The sequence below is a fragment of the Brachycentrus maculatus genome, unplaced genomic scaffold (genome assembly GCF_059751285.1).
Source record: "Brachycentrus maculatus isolate JH-2025_06_01 unplaced genomic scaffold, ASM5975128v1 h1tg000003l, whole genome shotgun sequence".
NCBI classification, from domain to species: Eukaryota; Metazoa; Arthropoda; class Insecta; order Trichoptera; family Brachycentridae; genus Brachycentrus; species Brachycentrus maculatus.
Genome location: NW_028280758.1, coordinates 1,909,198 through 1,927,272, shown reverse-complemented (window position 1 = coordinate 1,927,272; position 18,075 = coordinate 1,909,198). Strand labels below are relative to the sequence as shown.

The window sequence follows — 18,075 nt, the reverse complement described above, 5'->3', positions numbered from 1 at the left end:
ATATATGAGTGTGAAACATTATGAAAACGTCACAATTTTTTAGAGAATTTTAAAAGATAATATTGATATCAAATGTGTAAATATCAAATTTTAATTTCAACTGTCCACCTTTGTAGTATAATGGCACGCTTGGCTATCGTACTGGAGGTCTCGGGTTCGATTTCCAGGGGGGTCAAATAAATATAAGTGATTTTTTCACATTAATATTTATTTAATACTACCCTGGACTGGTACTAAAGCGGAGGGCTGATCACCTTTCCTTAATGTGTTCACGATCAGATAACACTGCGTTTATATGTTGCAGTGCCCTATACACCATCGGGTGCGGATGAGGGTTTGAAGAATGAAGATTAAGTATATCGAAATACGTGTTTGCATTGACTAACCGAAAAATTTATCTTTAAGTCTATACCTATTGTAAAGTTTGTATTTTATTTTGCGTCCCTATAAGGCTAGAAATATATCTACGCAGGAGACATCTCTACGTTATTTTCTCTTTACGTGAGTCTCCTAACGTAAACAGTCCTGGTGAAAAGATATAGGGGTGAGAAAATTTGGGGAGTATCACGTGCTGGGAATAACGCACGCGTTGATTCTAGATTGCACTATCAGATACCTACGTTATAAAATTATATAACATGTCTGGGTCCATACCGTTTTTTTTATACGACTGTCCTAGGAAGGCGGATAAAATTTATAATCATAATTTTATAATATCAACTACAAAAAAAACAAATCATCCAAAAGCCCATTTAAAAAGTCGTCTTATTTTGAAAACATTGTATGTCTTCATCTTTGTTATCTTTTTATAGATCCCCAGGATCTGTCTGTGCTTCCGCCTGTCACTCTTGGAATATTGACTGTCAGCTATCTCTCCACCTTTTAGGAGGTCTGTCTGGGGGCTTGCATCCTTCAGGGTTTCCTTGAAGGGCGATACGTGGAAGTCTGTCTTCTGAGATTCTGTAACATGTTCATTCCAATATCGCCTTCGTTGTCGTCCATACCTCACGATATCTTCCGTCTTACACATGCTCTAGTTTCTTCCGCGGTCACGCAACGTGTTTCCGGTTATAGATTGGAGAGTTTTCATCTCAGGGATTCGTAATCGAGATTTCGTTCTAGATATATCGCTCACTCCTTTCAACAACGTCATATATCAAAAATCGTCAATTTTCAGTTGAGCATGCTTTCGGAATACCCATAAAATGTACTATATCCCATCAAAAGCGGCATATTTAAACTTAATATTTACCCGCCACAGGGCAGAAAGTGTTGTTTTCGCATTTTGAAGAAAAGGTATTGTTTAATTATTTTTTTAAATACACTAAATATTTTTCAAATGGACAAAAAACATTCAGGTTTTACCTAGAAAGATATGTTGCACAGTAAAAAGTTCAATAAGTGGCTTGATATTTAGTTTTAATACATTTCATTATATCTTTAAACTTTAAAAACGATCTCCTGAAAAACCAAGTTTTTTTACATATGACGTTGTTGAAAGGATTGAGCGATATGTTCTTTTGTTTATTGCATGTGGTATACAAAAACACATTGGATATAACAAACTCTGAAAACAACTGTCAACAGCATAATTTTATTTGATAAAAATCAACCCTCATAAATAAAAATGGTCTGAAAATATCTAATCAATTAGAGGCCATTATGCGCCCCGCAGACCGAAGAATTTGAAAAATTGTTTTCTAAATAATATCTGGCTTGTTATTAAATCGCCCCTTCCAATATTGCCTTCTTTTTGTGAAAATAAAGTACCGAATTCTTTTCTGAAATGACTTGCTCGAATTCGGATCAGATGGGGGATAGAATGATTTTAGTGCAAGCTCTCCCGATATAATTATATTAAAAATTCCCCGGATTTTTTGAATAGCTTTCGGATATTGGAGATACACGGACTTTACATAAAAAGTAAAAATAGCTTTTCTTTTTAAACTTTCAAACTTCTTCTTATACCTTTCTCAACCTACGAAACATACACTTTCCATTCTTGGTTATCATCATTTTTCAGTGATTCCTATTCTGTCCAACCGCTCAGATTATAGAATGAATAACCTCTTCATATAAATGCAAAATCTCTCACGACTTTAAAGTAACAATAAAATAAAATAATATCTTTAGAGTTTTCTCCGCATATGTGAGGAAAACTATATACTTTGTTGTTATTTTATTATTTAAAATAAGGTTCGACCAAGAAATGTCAGCTAAAAACATAAATCTAATGGAACATCTATCATCATTATCTATCATTAGAATATTACTCGTGTATAATATGATTCTTCCTTTATTGCCCATCACATCATTCTTTCTTTGTTTCCTCTCCCCATCAACTCCTCGTCTATTTCATACATCCTTTGACTTCTTGCTTTCATCAATTTACAATTCTTTTCATATTCAAAATTGTAATTATTTGTTTTTGCAATAATTGCAACAAAATTCATGGATACTTTATACAAGCACTATAGTGCTTGTATATGCCGTATAGGGCATATATGCCCCTCTAATTACAAACGGTTGTATAAGACTGTATAACTTTTGAACAGCGTCACTCTTTTTTTTTTGGTTGGTTGTTTGAAAGATATTGCTTCCTTGGCAATAAACCCTTTAATGTGTACTTTCATTCTAACAATATTATAATTTTTAATTTATGCTTCAATTAGTTACTACCACTTTTTCTTAAAATCTAATGTGACACGTGTTTCGATGCATTCCGCATCATTTTCAATCACCGTCTGATGCGGAATGCATCGAAACACGTGTCACAGTAGATTTTAAGAAATAGTGGTATGTACTAAGAAAAACATTAATTAAAAATGGATAGATTTTACCTCAAAGTGACTGCCGAATCAATAAATGAAAATATTTTAATTATTTATTATGATGGTCACTGAATTATTCGCGATGATGTTTAATGATTAGCAAAATAGTGAATGTTACAAAAGTGTATAAAGTGATCGCTTAAGCCAGCCAAATGACAGTCGTAAGCCATGGGCTATGGTCAGACGTCCATGTAAATGTTTCATATCAAGTTGATAAACTGTTTTAAAAAATACTTATGTGTATTCTGTACAAAAAAAATAATAAATAGTGTTATAACCAATCTATAGTACACATACGTAATTAATTTTATATACCGGACCTTTATCTCTATGTATTTTGTTGTTATTACATTCATAAAGCGAAGTAATAAGTTCGCCACGCCACAATAACAGGTATCGTTTTACACGGAAAACACCTTCCTTTGGAAAATATATTGGTTTTCCCTTTTGAGAATTTTCCCCAAATTTATTATATTAACCCTTATGAACATAATAAAGAACATCTTTATAAGGCCGGGCTTAAGGAGAGACTGGAGGAATTTACTTTCATCTTTTTTTATTAATATACAGATATTTTGAAGAGTATCTTCTGGAAATAATTACGCTGCGATATTTTTTCTTTAACGTAGATTTTTGTTGGAATTAATGATACATTGTAGATATACGTTCTTAGATATTTATCGTATATTGACGTATTTGGGGTACGTTTTACGTGTCAGATTTAGATTATATTACGTGTCACTTACTATTAGTCGCAGATGGACTTGAGAAATCGAAAGAAATAATGACTTATTTAATAAAGTCGGTTATTGGATTCGATCATTTAAAGCTAATTGCGCAAATTGTTAAACAAATTTGGTTGTTTATTGCGTATTTTTATTTTATTTTATATTTGACATTTTGACATAAACAACGTAAGCTGGAAAGAAATACAAACCTAGAAAATGTAACCGAAAAAGGAACAGTTTCACGTTAGTCACGCCTATAGTCTTCAAGAGATTTTATTTAAAAATAGTATTTATTAAGTAAAACTAAAATTAAAAATGTACAGATTTTACGACGAAGTGACTGTGGAATCAATTAATGAAATCTCATTTAAATCTAATCACGCTAATCAACGCACATATTTGGCTGCATATTACATATTTTTAACTTGATAAATATTTGACTATTTGACACCAGAAACGTAAGCAAAAAATCAGTAAAAATTAAGAAAAAATAACGAATACTATCCTTATCAGGTGACGTTAGTCACGCTAAGAAGCTTCAAGAGATCTTTTTAAGCTAATCACGCTCATATTTGGTTGTAAATAGCTTGTATAATATTTTTGACTATTTGACAATAAAAACTTCAGCAGAGAATCAATAAAAAATAAAAAAAAGTAACGAATACCATCGCAATTAGTAACCGGTAAAGTACCCGTTAATCGCGTCTCTAGTCTTCGAAAGATCTTATTCAGAGCTAATTACGCCATTCAGCGTATAAATTTGGTTGCATATTACCTGTATCTAGCTTGTTTAATATTTGACTATTTGACATCAAAAACTAAAGCAGAAAATCAATAAAAATTAAGAAAAAGTAACGAATACCATCCCAATTAGTAACCGGTGAAGTAGCAGTCCCCGTTAGCAAACCCGTTAGTCACGCCTCTAGTCTTGGAGGGATCTATATTCACTATAGTAATATCTGATATTTAGTGGGAATATCTGATATTCACAGTAAGTTAAGCCATAATACTATCTCGATTCGACACGTGAAACATGCTCCAATACGTACTCGTGTAGGAGGATAGTCTGGGACTTGATTATATGACGTACAAGCGTCATTAGGCCTATCTGGCGGCTCCCACCCCGCGGCGCTAAGCTAGTACTTCCTCTCGAGCGAGTAGATAAGAATTAACCTGAGTACGTACGGCTCCCATATCGGGGGTAGGTATTGATTTGTCATCAACAGCCGGAATAGATTGAACCACGGAATTCTGGACCGGGAATATCTTTATCGAATAAGAGAACAAAGAAGGGGTCGGTGTTTTTCTCGCCCTCTTGCGGATTTATTTGATGCCTGGGATTTTCTTTTAACTGGGAAAACCCTAATAAAGTTTCGACGCATTCTCCCCGTAGTTGGCATAATAAACGATGGGTCCACCGTATGAGGCGAATAAACGAAAAGTGGTGCGGAAAATAAAACTGATTTTGGAATAATATCATGTCAACCCTTTTCTTCGCACTTGCTTTATTTGTACGTCCTTTTTTTCTCTGTTCTTTATATTTCATTTTTAAGTTTCAAAACATAACCTATGTAATATGGTATTACGATATGTAGTGACTTTTTTCTATTGCCAAATTTACAGTCTACCTCATGGTAAAAAAATCGTCAAGATTTACAGATATTTCATAAATATCCCAAGGGATCCCCAAAAAAATACCTAAGAAATAACTCTCAAGACCTTGTCTTTTTTTTCGAAATGTGCGAATCAATTTATCAGCATAAAGGGATTGTCTTTCACAAGCAAAGCAAGGTAATTTACAATTTCAAATAATAATATAAAACAATTATGGTTTATCAAACTTTTTGAGTTAATACTGTTTTCTGGTTTTAGTTTGGTATATTCTCGTATTTCACAAGCAGTAATCCTTTTGATAGCTGAAACTATTTAGTAATTTAAATTTGCAACCATAAAATAGTTATACTTTTTAGAATGTTAAATAGGTGATGGGTAATATTGAAGTATTACAATATACATGTATATTTATATATATATATATATATATATGTGTGTGTGTGTGTATATCGTAGTCATACAGGAGAAAGAGACCAAGTGCATTTTTTACAAAAACATGATTATTGACTATTTGATATCTAACTAGCTTAATATTGCCCTGAAATAATCCCAAAGCGATTTAAAACTTGGAAGTATAATATATTGACTTATTAAAAATGACTAACCGCATTGATGTTAATTCTCTTGCCAAGCAAAAGTGACTTAAATGGCCCTCCTGAACATTTTACGATTTGTTAGTTGGTCACTTTCTCCTGTACGACTACGATAGATTATATAAATATTTAACCCTTCTTACATTGGATATATGTCTACGAATTATATGTTTAGTGTCTGACTCTTTGAATTTTCCGACTGTCAGTCATCGTTCGCAATTAAGCGGTCGTTATACTCCCGAGTATCCCGACACGCGATGCGTTCAACCTTAAATAAATCAAGTTACATTATTTTTGGCGCCTTTGTTTTCCTATCACGCCCGCCCTTTTCGAAAGGGCTAGACATTTGTCAATAAGTCCAACAAACAGCTGTAACTCAAATCTAGTCACTCGATATGAGAGACCGAGCCGCGTAGAGAAAATTCTTATTTATAAGTACATAAAGATCGGGCCTTTTTACAAGGGGGTAGGTAAGTCTAGGGTGCGTTCAGTAATCTGAGGGAAAAGGCTTCAACTCAAGTACGTGGATAGCAGTCCTACATCTTAGGGTAAGTAAGGCACGCCCGCATCGCGTCGTCCTCGTGAAAACCCGAGCCATATTGAAAAATATTCCCATAAATCGTTTTATGCTTTGTTTTCGCATAAAACTCACATTGCCAAAACGTCGACCATTTTCCCGGCGCAGTAAATAGCTCTACGCTATATCGGATATTCAAAAATAATATTTGGCTTTGCCCGCGATTGGAAAAGCATTTTTAAACATTCATTTAAACGCAAACCGATTAAAGAGGGTAGCCTGGTATTAGCGCTTTTATAGCATTAATTTGTTTTATTCGACATAAATATTTTATCGATGAATTTGTGCGAAATGTTTGATTGTGGTCCCTTGTCAAAGTCAGTATCACCATGATATAACCTTTCCGTACCCTGCAAATAGACGCTTTGTATGCCTACGATATGCTGTTTGCTATTTAGAGGTCTAAATATTGTATTTTTTTCATCATTGATGGTTAATTCCACCTCCGTAGTGTAGTGGTCAGCGCATTTGGCTACCGTGCTAGAGGTCCCGGGTTTAATTCCCAGGGGGGGGGGGTCAAATAAATGTAAGGGATTTTTACTCTAATCTTTACTCAATACCACCCTGGACTGGTACAAGAAGCGCAGAACAATTCAATACATTATACTTCCAACTTTAAAATCCTTTGGGTTTTTTTTCTGGGCAATATTAAGCTAGTGAGATATCAAACAGTCAATGATCACGTTTTTGTAAAAACTGCACTTGGTCACTTTCTCCTGTATGACTACGATTTGTATAAATTGTGATTTAAATAAATATATACAAATAAACAATTTAAAATAATAATAATAATAATAATGAATTGTTTCGTTTGCAGATTGCCTGCACCTGCAGCTGTACCGCGACTCCAAGGACCGCTACAAGAAGGGGCAGACCAAGGCGTCGCTGTCGCTGCAGCACTTCCTGGGCTTCGAGGCCGGCTTCACGCTGGACAAGGAGTCCAACACGGTGGCCATCGTGTGCCAGGACGTGACCGTGGTGGTGGCGTTCGATACGCGCGAGCGGCTCATGCAGTGGCAGGTGAAGCTGGCGGCCCACCTGGGCGAGGGCCAGCAGTACCTGGTGCTGGTGGCAGCCGCGCCGCCCCGGGCCAAGGCGGCCGCCGGCCCGGCGCGCCTGCACGTGCAGGACCGCCGCTTCTGCCTCACGGCGGGCGTGCCGCCCAGGCTCGTCGGCATCTGGGAGATCGGCTCCCTCAGGTCAGTTTCTATTCCTCCTTATATTTATTACTCTATAGCTGATTGCTATGTTAATTTTGACTGGTTTTTGGTGGCTTATTGCCGTTGTGATGTGGATTTGGTGACCAGAATAAAAATGAAATAATGCTGTACTTACAGTTAGTCCCTTTATTGAAATAAATGCGATAACACTGGAATCAGATAATTACAAATACTTAATTACTCCAAGTAGCTCTCTCCGTTTCTGAGTTCTCTCGCTTTAGCGCCGTGTCCGCTCGGGAATCTTCGGTTTCGTTCGTCTCGAAACGCTTCCGTCCTGTTCACGTCAGCGCTGCAACTCGACAGTGTGACCACATAGCCTACACTACTACTACTACTACCATTAAGCCGTTTCACCGCTGGGGTAGGCAGAAAGGATGGAACGCCACACTCTTCTGTCCTGATATACACTTCTCGCCTCCTTCACATCCATACAGATAACGCAGACTTTTGACACCACCAGATTTTAGGTTCTGATTGATCTGATCGTGCCAAGTCTTTTTCGGCCGTCCTTATTCTATTTTCCCGCTTACATTCGCCACACATATTTTCTTAGTCATTATCTCGTTATCCATTCACTTCACTCCATAGAAATGGTCCAATCATTTAATATTATCTTTATAAAACTACATTTTATCCGCCTCCGTAGTTTATTGGTCGGCAAGTTGGCTCCCACGCTGGAGGTCAGAGTTATGGTATATGGTATTTATATTAAAATTACTCTGGACTGACAATTGAAGCGCAGGAATGTTAAACGATAAGATAACACTGTTTCTATACAATGCAGTACTAGTCACAGATTAAGGTTAGAAACATGCCTAGAGTAAAAAAAATGTGGTTAGCTCATTTGGCTAAGACTTCATTCCATCTCATCATTTTAAAACAGAGTATGGCAATATGACTTTCGGACGGACATGTTTTCGTTATTGACAAAAGGGTTTTCCATTTGCAGGAGATATGGAGTCGTCGAAGGGAGGTTCTGCTTCGAAGGGGGGTCGCGATGCGGAAAGGGGGAAGGGCTGCACGTCCTGATAACCGATCAGGGAGAAGAAATCACTCACACCTTCGAGCTCGCGTCCCAAGGAAAACTATCCGTCAAGAAACGACCTCTGCTCAGGAAGACCTCGAGTAAGTTATTATTTATTTTAAAATGATTTACTCAAAATAAAATGATTAAAACTTAAACACTTGTATCCTCAATCCACCTTCGTGGTGTAATGGTAAGCGTATTTAACTACCGTGCTGGAGATCCCGGGTTCGATTCCAGGGGGTGGTGAAAATAAATATTAGTGATTTTACACTCTAATATTTATTTAATACTACCCTGGACTGGTTCCTGAAACGCAGGAGTGATCATCTTGCCTTCATGTAAGTAACGATCAAGATAACACTGCGTCAATACGATGCAGTGCCCTATGCACCATGGGGTGCGAATGAGGGTTAGAAGAAGTTTGGAAAACTGCAGATGTTTTCATCGACAGGTGATCACAAATACTTTTCGTGATCACCTATCGATGAAAACACCCGTAGTTTTTTTTAACTAGCTGTGGGAAATAAAATTCAATTTGTGGTCTAATACGAGTGTTTAATTTTTAATAATCAACACGTCATTCGAGTTGATGCCGAATCAATAAATAATAATATAGGAAATTGGTTGATAAAAGTGTTTTGATAATCGTATTTTTTTTTCTTTAGATGCAGAAAGTCCGAAAAAACAAATTCCATACAGACCAGAAACGAGGCTCTCCGACCTGACGTCAGCCGACGCCGCTCAAATGAACAGAAGCATGTATTCCTACGGAGACGATCGTTGCTGTTCGCACGACAACGAAGATATCCCGTGCGGCGCCATATCCCCGTACTGGCCGTCCATGGAGTCCCAGCACAGAGACATCGACAGCAACTATGGCTGCGGCGACACGACGTCCGTCAGCGACATGCAAGACGCCGTCCATAACGAGACCTGGGCCGGGGGAGGCGGCAGCGTGTCCCTCGAGAGGTGCATGAGCTGCATTAGCAAGCTAGGAGCCATGTCTCGCTCCTCCACTACGGCCGCTATGACGCCTTGCGCAGGCTCGCACTTCCACCCCGCTTGGACGATGGAAAGCGTCAAAGAGAAGTCCGACGTCAACTCAATGTCGTCGCGGAACAGTTCAGGAGGCGGCACGGAATATTCCGTCCCACGGTTCATAGCCAACCAGGAGAACATCCCGTCTCAAGTTTCACCGACCCCGAATCAGAAAAATCCCGCCGACTTGCAAGGGCAAGGACTCGCGAGAGTTGTTGCACAAGGGTGCAGTTGCCCTAACTGCCCGCCGGCGAGGCCGCCCAAGGCTCTGCCCCTCAGCGCGATCAACATGAACTCTGACGGGCAAGCCAAGTGCAAGAAGCCGCCCATGCCTCTACCCTCGGAGTCCGGAGCCGGGTGCATGTGTCAGTACAAGACTTGCCAGAGCTTGGAGTTGCAAACGAACAACTCGAGAGTTGGGCCGTACGAAAACTACGATGTGCCAAAAGTCCATTTTCAAGAGGTAAGCGCAAAATTCATATATTCTTCTTCTTATTTTTCATGGGCCCTTAGACCTCCACTGCTGGATTATAGGCCTCTTCCCCTTTTTTCCATTTCCTCCGGTTGGTTGCTGCTTTGCATCCAGTTTTTACCCCATACAGTGACTATGTCGTCAGACCATCTCTTTTGGGGATATTTATTTATTATTTTTATTCACATATTATTCCTAAATATTCGATAGTTTTCATATATATATATTCGTGCATGTAGATTATCAACTCTATTTCCTCAAAAGACTCGTGCACATTGGCAGTGTCTAAGTGATGCAAGCGAGTACAAGTAAAGGTATATAACCTCGAGTGGCCTATTCTCATTTTTTACCTGCTATTCCTCCTCTATTTCCTTTTCTATATACCGGCTATATTCTCCATCCTGAACTCTGTATCCTTTCAAATATATTCCAATCCTCTCCCTGATCTGTAACGTAGGACTCATCACCTCGCCTTTGTGTAACATATGATCAAGTTAAAATCCCATTGATTTAATTCAGAGCCCTATGCACCATTTGGGTGCTGATAGGGATCAAAAAAGAAGATTATTAACTAATGTGTATATTCAACGATATGTTAAAAGTTTTATATTATTTACAGGAGAAGAAATGTGACAAAAACAAGGATCTCGTAACAGCGGGAGAATATTACGATACTCCAAAGAAAATAAAGGAATGTTTAGCGATGGAAAACATGTTTCAGTTAACAAAGAGCAATACTCCGGGCATCATGACTTTGCGGAAGCCGTGTGGGTGCATCCTCAAACTGGGTAAAAAGGCACCAGTTCCAACAATCATCGACTGCGACGACATGAGACCGCCAGATTGTCCGTGCCAGAGAGTGACCAACTGGGCCAACAGCTTGATTTCTCTACCCTACTGTCGAAAAAGTGCGCAAGAGGAAACCACGACCACTGTTATTTCAAACAACGAATGCAAACAGACTATAGTTAGGACGAGAGAAGAAACTGCGTTATATGCAACAGTAGACATAACCAAGAAAACCAATAGGAAGATCACTAACACGGGTTGCTCATGCTCATCTGAAGATCCCTCCGGTATCAAAGATGATCAATCCGAGACATCCTCTAATTACGTGAACATTGATCCTTCCTCATTACTAAAAGAAAATAGCGCCAACGATCCGGTCTCAGCTAATTACGCCAACTTAGATTTCGCGCATTCCCTAGAATATTACGAAAATGCTAAAGATATGTTAAGAAAAGTCGGCATAACGCAAGATGAATTAGAAGCCTTGAAGAGTAGCTTGAGTTCACTACCGCAAACCAGAAATGTCAAACCTCTATGTACTAAATGCGGACATCACCAAATTGAAATACACCCATCCGCGACATGCACTAATACGGAAAGTTGTAAAAATGACGATTACTTACTCATGGAACCGGCAGGAAGTACATTAACGAGCAAAATTACAAACGAAAACAAGCATAAATGTAGTAAAAACTTATCTGGATACACTCCGATGTCCCCGATAACCAGCGTTATGTCCCAAGCGAACAAGGTGTCAGATTTAAAGTCCAGAGTGAGTAGGCTGATTGTGGAGAAATCTGCGAGTAATCCTACCCTCTTCGGGCCGCCCGTTGACAGAAGTCGAAAGCGAGCAGAGTCGGAAATGAGGATTCCCGGTTCGGCGATGCTAACGATGCTGAATTCTCCAAACAGCCCGTACACCAGAAAGCAAATCATGGACTCCACAGATAGTATCGAGTTGATCAAAAACCGCAAAAGATCGAGTTCGGCGGATTCTTCCAGGTATCTGGAGGACTTGAAAGAGTTCGATAGCGTCAGCAGTCGAACTACTTCCTCGTCGTTGGAAACGTTACGAAACATATCAATCGACAATCGAAGATCATCGTCTCCTTGCATACATCAGGAAACTGAACATTGCGAAGATAATAGTTGCTGCGTGACAGTTCAGTACGAAGTACATTCGACCGATAATCAAGGAGACATCACTCCGAATGGAGTGCCAATTTTGAGGAAAAAGGTTAAAGAGATTGCCCATATTAGACGTTCCTCGAGTGTTCCGTGCAAATCTGGACCTAATCGCGATTCGTCGAGTTCCAACGATTCGGGTGTCTCTACATGTTCGCTGAAACATCACGGAGCAGATTTTGCCGAATTCGAGTTGCCCCTCACGACATCCATGTCGAGTAGGAGACATATACACGCCCTAGCCCTGAGACAAACTAAAGGCCCTCACCCGAGCTGTTTGCATTCTTCACTCCCGAGAAGGTCTAAATCATCGGATCCCTTGAGAGACTTGACATTCCATTTCCAAAGAGTGAAAATCCCCGCTAAATCATCTTCAGCTGAGGCCGAAGTCCCAGTTTGTCCACCCAAAGCAGTTAAAGGTATTTATTAAATTGCAATATATTCTCAACATATACTAATAATAAGTGTAATTATTTATTTAAAAATCCTATGTATGTTGCATTGCAATACTAACCGATAGTATTTTCAGGAGTCGTAGACTCGCACAGCTCAAGCAGTGGCGCTTCGGACATGTCGGACTACATCGAAACACTATCCATGTCCTCCCACAGCTCATCCGATACGCCTGAAACTCTGAGGTAACTCTTAGAAACAGTAATTGTCAACCCTTTACTGGAATATTAATTTACCAATAAGTTAACATACACCTTCCTTCTTTTATTAGTCAGTTCTTGGCAGGTCTTTAATGAAAGAAAAAATTTATTATTGCAGAATTAACCGACAAGCAACGACAACTTTAAGACCTCGTTCAGGAAAGGAGTATCACAGCATCGATCAATCGATGCTCACCGCGCATCCTACGGATATAAGAATGTCAGGGTGGATATAAATAACTCATAAGGAATACGCGTAATATATTTTACACGTTAAATAATAGCAGAATCTTCTTTTCCATTATTTATAGAACATCGATTACACACATTTGTATGTATACTATTGTAAATAAACATGCGTTGTGATTAAAATTTTCAAACTGTAGTCGTAAAGTGATTTAGATTTGAAAACTAAGAATAAACCTCTAGTCAAGTAGATTATAATGTATATTTGTAATTATAGAGAAGTGAAATTTAGAAATATGTAACGGTGCAATATACTATGCCAAAATTTGCTAAACAAATACCAAAATCTTTTTTTTTTATTATATGTTTACATCGTTTACAAAACATTTATGTCCATGTTGGTAACTCCATTTATGTCCATGTTGGTAACTCGACACTGTAGATTTTTTAATATTTTACAAATACATTACACACATGGATGAATGTGTTAGAAGTACCAGATTAATTTTGTTGTTTGCCGTATTTATAACTAGAGCTTAATTTTCATATTAAACTGTTTAATTTTCTCTTTCTAGATAATAAGTCATAATAAAACAGGGTTGGTAAAACGTGTACTTTTTTACGAAACTTTATTCCAAGACTGAATGGATCTACGTTAGTTAAACTTAGAATTATTCCAAATCAAAATATAATTTATGCAACAACAGACCTTTTTAGTTACAATTTTAGCAATTTGAGCAATAACTAAGTAATTTTATACCTTAATAATCAACTATGGTAGTTTAAAGATTCTAACACACCATTTACCAACATGGACATAACATAAGAAATCACTATCATTACTTTTATATACACTTGGGTCTGTTTTTATGCTGATCTTTTTCATGTAATTTTGAAGTTATGCGATTTTCAAATGTAATGGCGCATTCTATCATATCGATTTGAAGTTATGCGGTTTTTTTAAATAATGGAACCTATCCTCCAGTTTTGTATGCAGTTCAAGTCTTTTTTATGCGAATTTTTTTTATGACTCCGTATGGAACGTATCTATCGCATAAAAAAACTTAAGTGTATTCATATTTAACCTTTTATTTACCTACAATATAAAAAATTGTCATTGGTTACACAATATTTATACATTACAGTAGAACTCTTCTAATCCGTCACCTTTGGGACTTATGGTCATAAAAGGTCAGATTATCAGAAAATATGGGAAAATACAGATTTACAGAGAAACAAACAATTTTTGAACTTGAAAATGAATATATTTTGTCTTCTTTGTTAAAAACATTTCAATAAACCGCACAAAAGCTGTTATTATTATTGAAAAAGAGCAATACAATAATAAAAACATCTAAAACATAGAAAAATATAGATTTACAGCAAAATAAACAATTTTTTAATTGAAAAATTACTGTGCAGGTATGCATTATTCTCTACATTCAAAGCTTCAATAAATCGGACATTATTAAAAAGAGCAATACAAATATATATAAATTGAAGTTGACTTTTAAATGTTAGTAATAGATTTTATAGATGGACGAGGGAGGTTCTACAGTACATGTACATTTTCAGAAACTAAATAATCTTTTTGTTTTTTTTTTATATTACAAAAATAACAAAAAATATGAATATAAAGAGGTGCTTGTATTGTATAAGATTGTAGAAAAACAATTTTATTTCCTTAATGTAAATACATACTGGAAAAACGTTCATACCTGAGTAATGTTGTGTAACCAATGATGAAATATTTTCAATTCAAGTATAATATTTGTTTTTTTTACATAATATTAATTTAAAATAATATAATAATTAAGGACATAAACATTGTATATATTTATGAAAAAAATATCCATCAAATCTTTTCATACATCATTTATTATGTTTTAATGATACATATATTATTCGTAGGATTTTTTACTAACAGAAATAATATATTCAAAGATAACTGCTTTGAATTTTTATAAATAAGAAGCAGTACATTATTTATCGATTTGGCATTAATTAACCTTGTGGAAAAACATGATGATTTCAATTTAAAAATAAAACACTTGTTTAAACCACTGAGTTTATTAAGGTAAATATATTGTGTAAAAACAAGTGTTTATATTATATTAATAAAACTGAAAGTGGTCTTAGCTAATGTTTTGTTTTTATATTTCAATAACTGTATATTTAATGCTGATATTTATAATAATTAAAATTGTTTGAAGAGATTTTTTACCATCTAATTTTGTTATGTTTTACATACCAGTACATATTACATATTTGCAATATATAATAGTATAATATTTATTTTTATATTTATCGGAATATGTTTTATCTTCTTTTTATATGCAGCATCAAAATTGATGCATAGTTTTAAGAAACATGTATCTTTTTATGCCTAGATAAAGATATTTATATTTATTTTATTTTATTTACTTGGCATATCTTCTGGTCAACACAAAAGTTGCATATATGCAAATATATTATTTTGAGATGATGAATTTCAATTTTTTTATCATGTTCTATAATTTAAATCTATAATTTAAAATGATGACTGAAAGAAAGGATAATAAAAATAATTTTACACATTGTTGATCAAAACAAGAAAATGTGAACTTTGGCACTGCCGTGGCGATATCTAGTCAATTTTCTATTATTCTTTATGAATTAACATCTTTTTATATTTATATTTTTATATTTATAAAGCGCCATTTTCGTAAAATACTACCTCAAGGACGCTTCACTATGAATGAATTGGGGAAAAGAAGATAGTGGAAATGATTTAGTAAACAAATCTGTTTTTAGTTTTTTTCCAAAGATCATTTCACTCACATTACTTATAACTACTGCTGGAAGAGCATTCCATGTATGACAAATTTAGTGCGCTGATTACGAGACCTGGTAAGATTATTTTGCCCATAGCAGTTGTAGCCGATCGAAGCGTGTAACGTCTATCAACCAATTTGCCTGGAATACACAACTCTTTCAGATACTCTAAAGCCACATGGCATGTATTATTATTTTTCTAGGTTGTTAGTGTTTTAGATTGAAAAGAGTGAAATAATTTCAGCTTTTGTACATTTGTCAATATATTTTATTACTGTCCATCCTGGTAAATCGAGAGATTGCTGTATTTCAACAGGTTTATTAATTGATATTTATTTTATTATGGACGAATAATTATTTTTCAAATAAAAGAGAATGTCTGATCTATAGGTTGAATTTATTACTACAAATAACTACATAACTGGCATCAAAATTGTCGAGAAACAGATTAAACCATTTTGAGTTGATAGCATTAATCCTTGTACTAGATATCGCAAAAATGTGCAAATCAGTACCTAATCAATCGTATAGATGATTTCAAAGTTTGATTCAATCCTAAAATTGTCACAAGAAGCAATATCAATTAAAAACATCACAAATTTTATATCAAATTTTCATTTAAAAGTTGCAATGAGATCAATATAAGTGTAAAAAATATTACAGAAAATAATCTTTTGAAACTAAAGAAAGACAACTTGATTTTTAAGATTTTTTTTTTGTACAACAAGAAACCTTACAAGCGGTAAGGATATCTGTATTTTTCGCAGAAAGCGAGTGTATTGAGCAATAGTATTTGATAAGCTATATTAAGATGTACATACTATTTCGATATGTACTAAACTCTATATACCCTTAGTTTTAAGTATTTTCACCATATAACCTAGAATTATGTATGTATATTGTATTGTTATATATAAATCCATTAGCGTGTAATGCATCATTATAATATGAGAAGAATATAAAAATGTGTAACTTATTTTACCTACATACATAATATAACTTTACACTATAAGAGGCTTAGTGATATTGTTCAATTTTATTTTCTGTCATCACAATAGTACGTCGCACTACGTCATCTATATTACGTGTAATTTTAGAAGATAGGTATTTTGCAGCCATTATAATTGTCAATCCTAGATGTATCCAAAAATACACAAAACGTTTGTGGAAGTGTTACCGCCCAGTATAGTAGCAAAATGTGAAAAAATTAATTTATACTCAAAAAAATTGAAGGGCTTATCTTATATCTGAAGGGTAATTTTGTTTCTGTAAGAATAATTCATTCTAAATTGTATAATCGACCGATATTAGTTTAAGCATTAGAATTTCAAAAATGTAAAATATCATCCTTACCTCCATCTCGTCATTTTGAATTATTATTGTTAATATTCTTACTATAACGGTTCATGAAAGTATAATTATACTCATCCAGAATTATATTTATAAATAATATGAATGTATCGGCTAGAGATACATACTATGTAAGTCCAGTAAATTCATTCTTATTCCGCCCTTAGAACAAAACAATACCTTTAACCTGGCCACGTACGCACGGAACATCATTTCAGTAATAGGTTCATTCAGAAAATCATACAATTTATTGTCTGGAAACCATACAATTTATTTATTCCACTGCTAACTTCCTGAAATATAGAGTCTGATTTTATCGGGTTATTCTGACAGAATCCGAAAAATGTCAGGAATAAGAAAAGAAAACAATTGAACTTGAAAAATGCTCGGTATCCAGACGCTCATTCTCCTATTTATTTCGAAAGTAGGACGCAAACAATTTGATTTATTTAGTTTGTCCAGGCGGGATATTCATAAACTGAATATTCTGAAATGTTTGTAAGAAACATCCAGAATTAAGTAGCTGATATTCCATTTTTAATTATAGTTTTACTTAGTAAATACCACTATTTCTTAAAATCTACTGTGACACGTGTTTCGGTGCATTCCACATCATTTTCAATGCGGAATGCATCGAAACACTGTCACAGTAGATTTTAAGAAATAGTGGTATTCACTAAGTAAAACTTTAATTAAAAATGGATAGGTTTTACAAAAAAGTGACTGCCGAATCAATTAATGAAAATATCTGATATTCCGTCTGTATATGCCTACCACATTCATTGTGATACTTTATGAAATCGCCAGCAGCACTGTATCTACTTACTGGCAACATGAAAAGAAGTTAGTTCCAGTTTCAACCGATTGTTTTTTTTTATCTTGCCTGTAAATGATATTGTATTGCTCTAAGGGCTTGACATATACCTGTATACCCTTTATTATTTTATGTTCTAAGATTCCATATGACAAATACTGAAAATATCATATATTAAATTCTA

At 35.4% G+C, this 18,075-nt stretch overlaps 1 protein-coding gene across 1 annotated transcript in view; it reads left to right on the top strand.

Moving 5' to 3' along the window:
* LOC148314026 (uncharacterized) overlaps window positions 1-13,289 on the top strand; it is a 230,152-nt gene extending 216,863 nt beyond the window's left edge. The window contains exons 4-9 of the mRNA XM_088268456.1: window positions 7,161-7,542; window positions 8,513-8,688; window positions 9,256-10,091; window positions 10,720-12,493; window positions 12,604-12,712; window positions 12,846-13,289. Coding sequence (XP_088124582.1) covers window positions 7,161-7,542; window positions 8,513-8,688; window positions 9,256-10,091; window positions 10,720-12,493; window positions 12,604-12,712; window positions 12,846-12,963 — 3,395 coding nt within the window. The 3' untranslated portion in view covers window positions 12,964-13,289. The remainder of the gene's footprint in view (window positions 1-7,160; window positions 7,543-8,512; window positions 8,689-9,255; window positions 10,092-10,719; window positions 12,494-12,603; window positions 12,713-12,845) is intronic.
* Window positions 13,290-18,075: the final 4,786 nt, after the last annotated feature.